The following is a 14,743-nucleotide window of genomic DNA, read 5'->3' as shown; positions in this document are numbered from 1 at the left end:
GAGGGAAGGCCGCTTGCCCAATGTCACACAGCAGCTGAGTGAAAGAACCAGAATCCCAACTCAAAGTTTGAAGCCATGTCTGCCTGGCAGAACCTCCTCTTATCCACTGCCTCAGCCTCTGCTTGTGCTGTGTGGCACGGGGAGTGTTTCTCAACCTCTCTGAGCTTCAGTTTCCTTACTCAGACCTTGGACCAGCAGTGGGACACTGGTTTTGCCACTAGAAAGCTGAGTTTTGGGAAGGGACGTGTCTTTAATTAATTAATGACTTGGTTCATTAAATGGGGTTAATAACTACTCCCTCCTGAAATGAGTTTGGGATAAGACAGTGGATGTGAATGTAATTTGTCAACTCTTCTATAACGTGAGGAAGTATTGCTATTTATTTGTTTATGATCAGTAAGTGAAATGATAGATGTGAAAGAGCTCACATGAAAAATTAAGCAAGTCCCTCTGCTGTATAACACAGGGAACCCTGCTCAATGTTATGTGGTAGCCTGGAATGGGAGGGAAGTTTGGGGGAGAATGGATGCATGTATATGTATGGCTGAGTCCCTTTGCTGTCCACCTGAAACTATAACAGCATTGTTAATATAAAATAAAAAGCTAAAAAAAAAGAAAAATGAAGCAATGCTTATTGTGGGGAATGCCAGATCAGCAGTCCTTATAACGAAGGGCAGACCTACGCCTCTGTCCTCATCAAAGGGTCTGTTTGCTCCCTGGATTCCCCACAAAGGAGAAGTTGCTAACATGACAGGTCAGTCTGGGCCACTGTCACCACTGCACAGTCACCGCAGTGAGAGCCCAATATTTAGATTCACAGTTGTGGTTTGGATGATTGGCCCCAATTTTCACCCTCCCTGCGTCCATACCCTCTCCATTGCCTGTCTTGGGAGGATACGTGTGTAATTCCATGTTCTTGACTTTGGACTTGGGCACGTGACTTGTTTTGGCCAATGGTATATGAGTAGAAGTGACTATGGACCAGTTCAAAGTCTAGGGCTTAGCATGCTTCTGGTTACCCTTTTTGCACCTCTGCTGTCACTAAGAACATGCTCTGTGTAGCTCATTCATTGGTCCAGGGAAGACGAGGAGATACATGTTGAACAGGGCCACCCCTAGCTGAGGCCAACCTATGGCAGGGAACCCCAGCCAACACATAGATACATAAGTGAAGATATATGACTTGCTTTAGGTCACTGAGTTTGGGATGGTTTGTAATGCAGCAATTGCTAACTGATAAAGGGGTAAAGTAAAGGTCCCACTTAGCCTTCCCTCCTAAGCCATATGTACCAACTCAGCCTTGCTGGTGTCCTGCATTGAGATGTGGGAACATGCTCAGCTATTAACCAAGAGTTATGTTAAAACTTCGGAGAAGGCAGTGGCACCCCACTCCAGTACTCTTGCCTGGAAAATCCCAGGGACGGGGGAGCCTGGTGGGCTGCCGTCTATGGGGTTGCATAGAGTCGGACATGACTGAAGCTACTTAGCAGCAGCAGCAGCAGCATGTTAAAACTTCTTTTGTGAAAAATTTTCCCAGTAGCTCTGAGGGGGCAGATGGTATTTGGCCAGGCGAAAATTCGGCATACTTGAGATCTTGGCTCTCCTCTCTTCCAAGTATCACCAAGAGCTTACCCCCACACTCAACAAACAACAAGCTTGGAAACTCACATGAAATTCTTTCGTGCCTTCCATTTTCCTCTGATCTTGATACTGGCATCTCTGATAGAGAGATCAAGGCCCTTATCTGGCAACGGTCTTATCTGGGAATTGGGAAGATTGAATCCTTGAATAACCATGCTGCAAGGAAGAAACGATCAGTTAGTCTCCTCGGGGTCCCCACAAGGACTCAGTCAATGGTCAGTGCAGACTCATTCCCCTCCAGCCTGGTCCTTTATCCCATCCATTTTAAGAGAGCCCAAAAGTTATGATGAGAGCAGCCTTGGGAACTCTGTGGCTAGGCTTTAAAGTCAGACAAATCTGCATTTGAATCCTGCTCTTCAATTTACTTTTGTGTGATCCTGGCCACATCGCTTAATCATCCTGAGTCTCAGTTTCCTCATTTGTAAAGTGGGCACAATAACTTCTGTCTTGCAGGGTGTGTGATAATCAGTGAAGATAACAAATGTAATTCCATTGACTACATGTTCTGTAAGGGGTGGAATGTGTCTGTCTTTTTTTCCCTATTGTACAATAGCAAAGCCTGCTGAATCAGACACATAGTAGGTGCTCAAAAATATCTGCTAAGTGAGTGCATAAAATTCGTTAGAGGACATTTATGGGTTTTCTCCCCAGCACCCACATCCCTCTCTTGTTGATAACAGAACTGCCATTTTTACTTTGGAGGAACTCTTCCCCACATCTAGCCCATGCTGCTCCCAAGAAAGTTGACTTCACAGGTCATCTTCAGGGGGTGGAGCTTGAGACTTCAGTACAAGCTCATTCGTGTTTTCTATTCCCTGGCCACAGTGATTGGTCCAGCACTGTGTATGGACCTAAAATGGACCAATCAGAGTGAATCTTAGGAGTTTTGCTTGAGTGGTAAGAAGATGGTACCTTCCTCCTATAGGGCTGGAAGTGCTGAGAAGATGCTGATGGCCTCTTTACAGGGACATCCTACCCGAGAATTAGCCTTTCCAGAGGGAAGAGATGCTGAGAGATGGCAAGAGAAAAACAAGGTCCAGTGATATTTGAGCCTTCCTCAAGCTGAACCTGAAGCCAGATGATCCCAGGGACATCTCAGTCCTCTGAGCCCCTACATTCTGGTTAAGGTCATTTCTGATTAGGTTTTCTGTCATAGAAACCTCACCTCCGCCCCTAATCCCAATTAACATAAGGGCTTGGCACAGAGTTTGGGGATTTATGACATCCCCTCGGGAGTCACAGTGAGTGTCTGAAAGACAGTTTGGGTGGTTTCTTCCACACGCAGCTTGGGGACTGTATCCCCTCGGAATGATGTGAACATTAGCTTTGGGATCCTCTAACCTCTCTTAGTTTAGGAATTTGTGGCTCTATGAATCTACGTCTTGGTGGCCCCAACACACGACAGTCCTGAACACGGAGGACTGAGCAGGACAGGGCTTACCTGAAGAAGCTGTATTGCCCTTTCCCGAGGTACTTTATCTTAAAGTTTCCTGAGAAATTGGGAATTGTTATCTTCTCCAACTCCTTCTGCAGAGTAAGCACTCCCTGCTGGCAGGCTGAGAGGAGAGAGAGGAGGCAGAGGTCAGAGGCATGTAGCTGGTTCATAGCAGAGACGGTGGGATTGGAGGGTCTATAGCAGGGCTCAGTTAAGGGCTCTTGTCAATGCCCCGATAATAAATATTTTCTGCTTTTTAGATCTTACTATCTCCGTCACAACCACTCAGCTCAGATGTTATTGTACAAAAGCAGTCATAGACAGTAAGTCAATGAATAGGTATGGCTTTGTTACAATAAAACTTTACTGATAGAAAATGAAACTTGAATTTCACATCAGTGTCACTAGTGGTAAAGAACCCGCCTGCCAATGCAAGACACATGAGAGACATGGGTTCAATCCCTGGGTCAGGAAGATCCTCTGGAGGAGGGCATGGCTACCCACCCCAGTATTCTTGCCTGGAGAAACCCATGGACAGAGGAGTCTGGCTAGCTGAAGTCCATGGGGTCGCAAAGACTTGGACACTGAAGACTGAAGTGACTTAGCATACACAGCACACACATCGTTTTCACACGGCCTGAGACCAGATTCTCCTTTTGATTTTTTTCCCAGCCATTTAAAAATGTAAAAGCCATGCTTAGTCCCTGGGCCATACAAAAACGTGGTGACCCAGATTTGGCCTACAGGCTATTGTTTGCCAACACTTAGTTTGAAATATCACCCACTTCAAACACCCAGTCATGCATCCTATGGGTGTTTATTGATCATCTGCTCTGTGCTCTGCCTTCACAGATACTGCGTCTCTCCGGGTTTTGGACTCTCTCGCCACAGGATCTTTGCATGCACCTTTCCCACTGCCTGGGAAACCTTTTCCTCTCATCTTCACCTGGTCAGCTTCTAGTCATCATTTCTTCTAGGAACTTTCTCTGGTCTATCAGAAGAGTGCGATCCTGCTTGTTATCATTCTCACGATGCTGTGGGTATCTCTTTTGGAGCTCGCATTACCTTTTGTAATTATGCAACTATTCATGTGATTTTCCGATTAATATCTCTCTCCCCTACTAGATGTAAGCCGCCCAAGGCCAGGGACGGATGTCACAGACATCCGCCACATTTACCACAGGGACTAGAACCTAATACCTAATACCTAATACCTAGATGGATGACTAAATGAATGAATGTCCCCAGGGTCAGGAATTCTGCCATCTGTTATTACGTGGTTAACAGCGTCAGAGAACCAGTTAGATGGCAAACACGTTAAATGAGAAGAGTAAGCAGTAAAATGATGAATCCCAGGATTTGTGTTTTTCCAAGAGCCAGTTAAGCATACTAATAATAACAATAGTAATAATAATAGTAACAACAACAACATTTATCAGGTTCTTACTCTGTTCCTGGCACAGTTCTGGGCTCCATGCATGTATTAAGTTACATACGTGTAACTGAACATACGCGAATCTGAACAATCCTGGGTAGTAGGTCTTGTTGAAAAGAACTGGTTTGGAACCCGGGTCTCCCACACTGCAGGAAGTCTTTACCAACCGAGCCACCAGGGAAGAAGCCCAGTGGGTCTTGTTACACCTCCCAATTCACAGACAAGGAAACAGGCTCAGAAAGGTGACCACACAGCTGACAGGTGAGGGAGGCAGCATCTGAATTCAGGCCTTCTGTTCCCAGAGCCCATGCCCTGGGACAGGCCTTCTGGGGATCCAAAAGTAAACCAAGCACAGACTGGCACTGCCCAGAGAGAAATGGAAATGTGGGATGGCCACCGTCTGTGGAGCTGCAGGGGCTGGGTCTCGAAGGGTCTCTAATGCCAAGCCCAGGACGCCTTCTGAAGGCACTCGGGAGCCACTGAATGGTGTCAGTAATGAGGGTCCTGAACCGATATGCTGCACCTCAGGACACTCACTGGTGGCTGAATGGGGTGTGAGTAGAAGGAGGGACTGAGGCTGCTCTGACAGAATGTGAAGACGTTTGGGCTTAAAGGTTGAGCCCAAGTCTCTGCTCCCGGGAAGCAACCAGAGGCACCCCAGGTCTGGGTACAGGGCAGGGGCATAATCCTTTCTCCTAGCTCACGGGGAGTCTTCCGTCTGCAACCCTGGGATTCACAGGTGTCCTGCCTGGGCTGGGGTAGGAATTCAGGGATGGAATACCAGGTCTCCTTGGTCCTGTCCGGGGCTTCCCTGATAGCTCAATTAGTAAAGAATCCACCTGCAATCCAGGAGACCCTGATTCGACTCCTGGGTCAGGAGGATCATCTGGAGAAGGGATAGGCTACTCACTCCAGTATTCTTGGGCTTCCCTTGTGGCTCAGCTGGTAAAGAATCCACCTGTAATGCAGGAGTCCTGGGTTCGATCCCTGGGTTGGGAAGATCCTCTGGAGAAGGGAAAGGCTTCCCACTTCAATATTCTGGCCTAGAGAATTCCATGGACTGGATAGTCCATGGGGTTGTAAAGAGTCGGACATGACTGAGCGACTATCACTTCACTTCGGTCATGTCCTGATTCCTCCGGGGGTCCACCGCCCCTGAGAGCCTGCCTTCTCCTGGGTCTGATGTCTCTGGCACCGGCTGTCCCCCACTGTTCTGCAGGTCATCTCTCTGCCACAGAGAGGCAGCATTGAGCAGCCCCACGCTGATACTTCACAGACCAGAGCTCAGATCCAGGCCACCCCCTTCCCCTTCCCTCCTTCCAGTCTGTCTGCTCATCTGTAAAGGTCACTAGTAACATTTTGTGCTTTTAGCATAGTGCCTAGACCGATATGAGCAGGTCAGGAGGCTGCTTCATAACATTCTCTGCCGTGTCTGGGCCTGAGGGAGTGGCCTGGGGGGATCGTCTCTGTGGCACCCGGGTGGCTACTGTGCAGAGTGTGGCTGCCAAGCACCACCGCTCCTCACGGAGCCTGAGCTCGGCCCACGCTGAGGACTGAGCCAGGGGCTGCCAGACGAGTATCAGGGCTGAGAACCAGCTAGGAAGGAAGTGAAGGGCCCAAGCCCGAATCGGTTATTGGGTAGAGGGAGGGGGACCCTGAGGGGCCTGAGCACTGGACTCAGAGTCCTCCAGACTAGGGTTCCATCCCCCCTGCTGCGGCCTCCCAGCTCTGTGACCTTGGGTAACTCACCCTGGCCCAGCTTCTTGCTCTGTAAGACGGGGTGAGAGGGTCACCTTGAAGGAGCAGTGAGCAGGCCATACCCTGGATTTAAGGGCTGCACACGGCAGGTGCTCAGTCAGTGATGGGAGAGAAGGAAAGGAAGGCAGCCAGTTACCGTAGTCCAGGCCCTTCTGGGTGATCCTGGCCACGATGCCAGGGTTGGTAGTCGTCACAGCCGTGCCCAGGGCGGCCAGCACCACCAGGGTTGCCCACCTCCGCGCGGTGTCAGGGCCTCTGGCCATGTCTTCGTCCTGCAGAGCTGCCAAAACCTCGAGGTCTTGGAGGGGAACCAGGGACCTATAAAGGAGGCAGCTGTGGAAATGCAAGTCAGGAGAATGGAGAAAGGAGGAAGGAACATGAGCAGGGGCGGAAGAGGGGGTGGGCGGCTGCCTGCCTGCGGTTCCCCACCGTATGGTGGGGCCACAGCCCCAGAACAGCCAGCAGTGGAGCCTGGGAGCCCTGTGCGTGTGCATGTGCTGTGTGTGTATGTATGTGTGGCATGTGTGTATGTATGTGTGTTGTGTGTGTGGTTGCATTTGGTGTGTGTGTGGTGTGGTATATTGTATGTATGTGTGGTGTGTTTGTGTATGTATGCTTGGGGTGTGTGTGGTATGGTATATGTGTACGTATTGTGGTGTGTGTATGTATGCATGTGTGATGTGTGTATGATGTGTGGTCTATGTGTATGTATGTGTGGTCTATGTGTATGTATGTGTGGTGTGCGGTGTGCATGTATGTGTGTTGTGTGTGGGATTGTGTTTGGTGTGTGTGCGTATGTGGTGTGGTATGTTGTATATATGTATGTGTGATGTGTTTGTGTGTGGTGTGTGTATATATGTTTAGGGTATGTGTGGTATGGTGTGTGTGTATGTATTGTGGTGTGTGTATGTATGTGTGGTGTGTGTATGCATGCGTGATGTGTGTATGGTGTGGTGTGGTGTATGTGTATGTATGTGTGGTGTGTGGTTGTTTGTTGTGTGTGTATGTATGTGATGTGGTGTATTATGTGTGTGATGTGTGTATGCATGTGTGGTGTGTTTGTGTGTGGTGTGTGTGTATGCATGTGTGGTGTGTTTGTGTGTGGTGTGTGTGTATGCGTGTGTGGTGTGTTTGTGTGTGGTGTGTGTATGCATGTGTGGTGTGTTTTGTGTATGGTGTGTGTGTATGCATGTGTGGTGTATTATGTGTGTGATGTGTGTATGCATGTGTGGTGTGTTTGTGTGTGGTGTGTGTGTATGCATGTGTGGTGTGTTTGTGTGTGGTGTGTGTGTATGCGTGTGTGGTGTGTTTGTGTGTGGTGTGTGTGTATGCGTGTGTGGTGTGTTTGTGTATGGTGTGTGTGTATGCATGTGTGGTGTATTGTGTGTGTGATGTGTGTATGCATGTGTGGTGTGTTTGTGTGTGGTGTGTGTGTATGTATGTGTGGTGTGTGGTTGTGTGTGGTGTGTGTGTATGTATGTGTGGTGCGTGGTTGTGTGTGGTGTGGTGTGTGTTTGTATATGTGGTGTGTGTGTGTGGTGTGTATGGTGTGTGTAAGTCAAGACCTGGCTCTGAGCGTCATTCCCCTCCCCTTCCCCGCTCCCTGAACCCTCCACCCAAATCCCTCCACCCAAGGACTTCCTGGAAGCTGGGTGGCAGGTATATCAGAGTTGATTATATTTTTGTCTCCTTTTTTATGCTCTACTGAGGTATAATTGGCAAAATTGTGCACAGCTGCTCCTTGAACAGCACAGGTCTGAACTGTGCAGGTGCATTTGTATATGGATTTCCTTCAATAAATACATACTGCCGTCCTGCACCACCTGTGGGTGGTTGAATCCAGAGATGTGGGACCTCGCATATGATGGAACTGCGTATATGGAGGTCTGACGCTAAATTATACTCGAGTTTTTGACTGCTTGGGATGTCAGCACCCCTAGCCCCTGCATTGTTTAAGGTCAAGTGTACATTTAAAGTGTACAATGTGATAATTCAGTATGCGTACACATTGTGAAGAGATTGCCACAACCAAACTAATTAGCTCATCTCTCTCTTCACGTGGTTATCATTTGGTGTGTGTAGGGAGAATGAAGATTTACTCTCTTAACAAATTCCAAGTATATAGTATTCTTAACTGCAGTTATCATGCTATACATTAGATCCCCAGAACTTACTCATTTTATAACTGAGAATCGTATTTTTCTTTCTACTTTTGATTTCCTTGGTGTTTTCCACAGTAAAACCTTTAAGGAAACAGAAGCATTTTCTTGTCCTGAGAGGCAATAGTGGTAATAATTAAATGCTTGAATTTTGAGTCTGGTATTTTAACTGGTTTTAAAGCTCAGCTTTGCCACTCTGTGGTGGTTTGACCTTGGTCAAGCCCGGTAACCTTTCTGAACCTCAGTTCCTCTTTGTAAAGTGACGATAACCAGAGTACACTCCCCACCTCAGGTTATTGTGAAGACATAAAGGGTTTTAAATCATATAAAGCACTTAACACAATACCCCATGCGTAATATGTTCACAAATGGTAGCTATTACTGTCACTCTGACTTTCAAAGCAATCCATGTTCACGGGCCAAAATTTGAGAAAGAACCAAAAAAAATATAAATAAAAATTACGTGCAATCCCTAGTTCCAGAGAGGACAAGCAGAAGTGTATTTTAGAGTATTTCTCTCCTCGCTCCCCACTTTTGGTAAGCATAGATCAGATGTGTCTTTCAACACAGAAATATGTAATCAACGCCAGTTTTGTGAAGTTCCCTTTTTTAAGAACAGTATGTGCGGTTCTCTGTATTTCATTGCTTCCTTACCCTACAGTTTTCTTCACCAGGCTTTTGTTCTTATACCTTTTCCCCTTTCCTTTGACATATGTGAAGCCTGAGGCTTCGAGAGGGGAAGTGTTCTTTCCACAGTCACGCAGCTAGGCTGCTAGCAGAGCTGGGATTCCAGCGCAGACGCATCCCACACTAACCTGAGTCCTTCAGCATCTTGGGAGCTGGGACGGGGTGGGGGTGGGGGTGGCATCAGCACACACACTCCCCACCCTCCCTCCAACTTTCCAGACGGAATTCTGTCTGCTAGGCCCCTGCCCCTCCCTTTGCAGCAGCCTCAGGCCCAGTGTGGGCGGAAACCCCACCAGGCAGCATGGCACCGTCTCCATGGTGATGAGAGGAGGGGCGGGGCTGCAGAGAGGGAGGCCAGCTTCTCTCCTCCTGGGTCCTCATCAGCCCCCTGACGCCCTGTCTCCCCGACTCTGATTTGATGAAAATCTAATGAAGCCCATTGAGCCTGGAGGACATGAGACTTTCTGAGTTTTTTTTCTTTCTTCTCTTTCCACTGTTTCTGAAAGGATCTCCCTTCCTGCCGCCACCCACCACAACCAAGAATCCTTCTGGCTTGCTGTAGAATGAAAACAGTGGCTATGGACAGAGCATCTACTATGACACTTTATTTATATTGTCTTCAAGCCTTTAAATAACCAGTGAAAAGTGAAGAAATTGTTAATCCCTCAGTGTGTCCCATGGATAGTAGCCTGCCAGGCTCTTCTGTCCATGGGATTTCTTAGCCAAGAACACTGGAGTGGGTTGCCATTCCCTGCTCCAGGGGATCTCCCCAACCCAGGGATCAAGCCCGAGTCTCCTGCATTGCAGGTGGATTCTTTACCGTCTGAGCTACCAGGGAAACCCCAAGTAACCTGTGAGAGAGGAATAATTATCCTCCATTTTGAAGATAAGGAAACAGAGTCACAAGGCAATTATGTCCCTGTCAAGGTCGCAGTGCCTTTCATGGAGAGAAATATTCTCCTCTCTTCTTGGGGTAGTTTCTAAGAGAACTTGTCACCCTGGGTCTTCACCCTAGCTCTGCGTTCCTGGGCCCCCAGATTCCCATGTCTGTATCCGTACAAGGAAGACACAGGCCAAAACACACAGACTAATGACTTGTCAGAAAATCCATTTTTTGAAAAGTTATCTTACACAGTTTGGAATACCTGCAGCTCTAACTGCCCCAAATTCCTGAGTCCCCTGGGTCCAGGCAGATATTGCCTCCCTGAGGATATCAGACAGGAAAGGGGTATTACAAGGAAACTCACAGAATGATAACTTAAATTGCCACAATGTAAGAATCTTAAAACCAACTGGCAATAAGCCAGCCCCACTGGCTTCTGATGCTTATGCTCAGTCAAATCCAGAAGCGTCCATCAGCAAACCTCTGACCTCCTTTTTGGTTCTGCCCCTGGCCATGGTGGGGCCCCACTGCTTCAGACCTGACTCTTTACTTGGTGTGAGTGACAGTGTTTTCAACCCAAGCAACAGAAATCCTCAGCTCACATTGGCTTCAACAGTCTACCCGTATCTCAGAGATGAAGCCCAGAGAGAGAGCAGGTTTGAGGATCTGATTAATTCAACAGCTAACAAGACTTCCCTGGCTATCCAGTGGTTAAGACTCTGCACTTTCACAATAAGAGCTGTGGATTTGATCCCTGGTTGGGGCACCTTTATGATCCCACATGCTGTTTGGCCAGGAAAAAAAAAAAAAACCACCAAATTTGCAACAAAAATGCTAATTTAAAAAATTCATTAATTAACAGGCATTTACCATCTCTCCACACCTGTCTGCTCTGCCACCCTAGTATCTCAAATTTACCCTTACACTGGCTTCTTTCATAGTTGTGTGAAATAAAATTCATATTTTATGGCAAGACAAGAAAAATTTAAACATAAAAAATTTATTTCTGTCCTTTGGCTTCCTCTTTCCCTTCTACTGTGCATTGTGTATCTGCATTAGGCATCGACTAAATCTTCGCTGTTGGCAGAAACACCAGCTCAGCCCTAAAGAGAAGCATTCTCCCAGCATCAAGAAGACAACTCTTCTTGATGGAAAGGTAACATTCCTTCTTGATCTTGTAAGGGGATCACATCATCACCTTGTACTTGCATATCTGAATTGTGTAAAATGTCAGTGATTCATCATGTAATTTACAGTCCTCTGTCTCAAAAAACTTATGTAACTGTGTTTTGACTTCTCATGGTAGAACAGCCCTCAGAGCTTTCTGAGATGCTGTTCCTGTTTTTGTTTGAGATTGAAACAATACAAGTTTTATTCAGTGGCCAAAGAATGGAGAAGGGGAAACTAAGTTCACAGATTAATTTCTCATATTCCTGGGTTATAATCCTCAGTTTGGCTCAAATAAAAATCTTCATTTCTTTCTTAGATTGACTGAGTAATTTTTCATTGACAGTTGCAAGATGACTGCAGCAGCTCCAGCCATTGCACCTAAACAGGCTTTTTCCAGTGTCTCCTCCTTCTCCTCTTCTTTTTCTTCTTCCTCTTTTTTGGCCTTTTTGTTATTATTGTAAAATCTTTCAAATATAAAGGTAAGAACAGACTACCCAAATTTGTAAAATCTTAACATTATGCCATATTTACTTCATATAGTTTCTTTTAGCTCTATGAATCGTTAATACACGTACAGCTATGTATAACCAGGATCACCATAGAAATATAGAATATTTCTGTCATCCATTCAAACTCTCTCCTGTTGTCCCAACTCACAACATAGGAAAATACACTACCTCAGCAGAAATTTAGAGGTGGGATGGGTCAAGAGTGGATGATTCATGGGCTGGTTCTTTCCGTCTTTCTAATCCATGCTCCTTAGGATGTTGATTTTTTTTCCAAAAGAAAGTGCATTTGGCTTGGAGCCCTGAGTTTATAGTTCCAGCCAAGTTATTTGCTCTGGTCAAGTTATTTGACCCTTCTGAAATTTGGGTTCCTCATTTAAACATGGGGAAACAATGCCCAGCATGGGGGTTGTTCTGGGGATTAAATAATAGGCGTGAATCGATTGGCATGGAGAAAGTGCTCAAGAAATAGTCCTAATTTAACCATCATGGCCAGCTGGTTGGAGAGTCCTGGAATCCCCAGGAAAACACACTAGGGCACCACGCACTGAGCCCTCGCTTGTCAGGTCTTTGGGTCTGGGCTGGACCTGTGCAGAGGGAGAGGTCTAGTGCTCCCATGGCCTCTGTGAGCTGCCACTCAGCCAGGCACTGCGGGGAGAAACGCCCCCTCCCAGCACAGCAAGGCAGTTAGGAGTGTGGGCTGAAACCTTACGGACCTGGGCACAGATCCCAGCTTGCCACTTACTTGCTTTGTGAGCTTGACTTTGTTGCTTAACCTTGCTGCACCTGTCTCCGTCCCCACACTCCATCCTCGGGGGCAGCTCTTCTTCGGGCCCCTCCCAGTGTTAGGATGAGGCCATCCTTGTGGTTAGTGGAAGTCCCGGAAACGACTCCCTCTCCCTCTGCCCCTGATCCTCCAGCTCTTTCCCTCCTGGCCCCACATCCTCTGGGTGTCTGGCTTCCTGTGTATGTTGTCAGTTATTTACTGACCCTGGATTTGGGGTGCAGGAACAGGAAGGGGTTCGTGGAGGGTCCTGGGGGGTGGAGGAGAAGGGAGGAATAGGACTTCATGGAGATCAGGCCTCAGGGTGTGTAGTATCTAAAAGGCAATCATAGGACTTCCCTGGTGGCCTAGTGGTCAAGAATCCACCTTCCAATGCAGACGACAGGGGTTTGATACCTGGTTAGGGAACTAAGATCCCATGTGCTGAGGGGCATCTAAAATCTGTGCACTGCAGCTACTGAGCCTGGGCTCTCTAGAGCCCGTGCTCCGCTAGAGAAAGCCCTTGCACCGTGATGAACTAAGACCCAGAGCAGCCAAAAGAAAAAAAAGATGTTTTGTACTATGGCAATAACCTCTTGCTGGAGAAGGGCACGGCAACCCACTCCAGTATTCTTGCCTGGAGAATCCCACGGACAGAGGAGCCTGGCAGGCTACAGTCCATGGGGTTGCCAAGAATCGGACATGACTGAGCGACCGAACAACAACAACAACCTCTTGAGAGGGTGTCTCCCCTACCTTGTTAGCTAACAAAAGTCTCTTCCAGAGCCTTGAGTCTCATAAAAAGGCCCCTTTGGGTACCTTGTCTTAGAGGTGAATGTAAATCTTTCTCTTATTATTTTATTACTAGTGCAGTTCTTAGAGTAGATCACAAGATATATTCAGTAGTGAGTAAATGAATACAACAAACTAGTGAATATAATATAAAAGAAGCAGATTCATAGAGAACAAACTGGTGGTTACCAGTGGGAAGGGAGGAGGGGTAATAGAGAGTGGGGGAGTGGGGGGCATAAACTACTGGGTGTAAGATGGGTTCAAGGATGCACTGAACAACATGGGGAATCTAGCCAATATTTTGTCATAGCTGTAAATGGAAAGCAACTGAGAGGGTAACAGGCAGGAAGCCCAGGGGTCTCCAAACAGAGGACATAGGCTGCAAGTGTCAGACATTTTTTATCTCTCTCTCAGGCGGCAGGAGGAAAAAAACAAGTATCAGATTTTTTTTCCCCTTCTCTATACAAAATTAAAAGGAGGTTTCTCTTAAAATATGTGTTGCCATGATACCTGGCTCCACCTGAACTTAACTTTTCTCAAACCTTGAGCTAACCAGTGTGTGTCTTTCTTATGGAAATGTTTGTCTTAAATCTATGTTAATGAACTACTTATTTACCCTGCTGCTGCTAAGTCGCTTCAGTCGTGTCCGACTCTGTGCGACCCCAGAGATGGCAGCCCACCAGGCTCCCCCGTCCCTGGGATTCTCCAGGCAAGAACACTGGAGTGGGCATGTATTTACCCTAGACTCTGTTTTTCTCCAAGTCAGTTCCGCTTAAGATGCAGAACCCATAAGTGAAGTGAAGTGAAAGTGGCTCAGAATACTGAGTGGGTAGCCTTTCCCTTCTCCAGGGTATCTTCTCAACCCAGGGATCGAACCCAGGTCTTCTGCATTGCAGGTGGATTCTTTACCAGCTGAGCCACAAGGGAAGCCACAGAACCGATAGTTCAGTCGCTCAGTCGTGTCTGACTCTTTGTGACCCCGTGGACTGAAGCACACCAGGTGTCCCTGTCCATTACCAACTCCCGGAGCTTACTCAAACTCACATCCATAACGTCGGTGATGCCATCCAACCATCTCATTCTCTGTTGTCCCCTTCTCCTTCTGCCTTCAGTCTTGCCCAGCATCAGGGTCTTTTCCAATGAGTCAGTTCTTCGCATCAGGTGGCCAAAATATTGGAGTTTCAGCTTCAGCATCAGTTCTTCCAATGAATATTTGGGACTGATTTCCTTTAGGATGGACTGGTTTGATCTCCTTGCAGTCCAAGGGACTCTCAAGAGCCTTCTCCAACACCACAGTTCAAAAGCATCAATTCTTTGGTGCTTAGCTTTCTTTATGGTCCAACTCTCACATCCATGCATGACTACTGGAAAAACCATAGCTTAAACTAGATGGACTTTTGTCTCTGTTTTTTAATATGCTGCCTAGGTTGGTCATAGCTTTTCTTCCAAGGAGTTAGCATCTTTTAATTTCATGGCTGCAGTCACCATCTGCAGTGATTTTGGAGCCCCAGAAA

General features: G+C 47.1%; 1 protein-coding gene across 1 annotated transcript in view; it reads right to left on the bottom strand.

Annotated features, from left to right (window-relative positions):
* Nucleotides 1–6,620, bottom strand: part of BPI (bactericidal permeability increasing protein) — a 30,553-nt gene extending 23,933 nt beyond the window's left edge. Inside the window, exons 1-3 of the mRNA XM_005895991.3 lie at nucleotides 6,406–6,620; nucleotides 3,083–3,197; nucleotides 1,669–1,797 (exon numbers count right to left, since the gene is read on the bottom strand). Coding sequence (XP_005896053.3) covers nucleotides 1,669–1,797; nucleotides 3,083–3,197; nucleotides 6,406–6,532 — 371 coding nt within the window. The 5' untranslated portion in view covers nucleotides 6,533–6,620. The remainder of the gene's footprint in view (nucleotides 1–1,668; nucleotides 1,798–3,082; nucleotides 3,198–6,405) is intronic.
* Between the last annotated feature and the right edge of the window lie 8,123 nt (nucleotides 6,621–14,743).

Source organism: Bos mutus, chromosome 13 (assembly GCF_027580195.1).
Source record: "Bos mutus isolate GX-2022 chromosome 13, NWIPB_WYAK_1.1, whole genome shotgun sequence".
NCBI classification, from domain to species: Eukaryota; Metazoa; Chordata; class Mammalia; order Artiodactyla; family Bovidae; genus Bos; species Bos mutus.
Note: the sequence above shows the minus strand (reverse complement) of the source record. Positions and strands in the feature narration are given on the sequence as shown.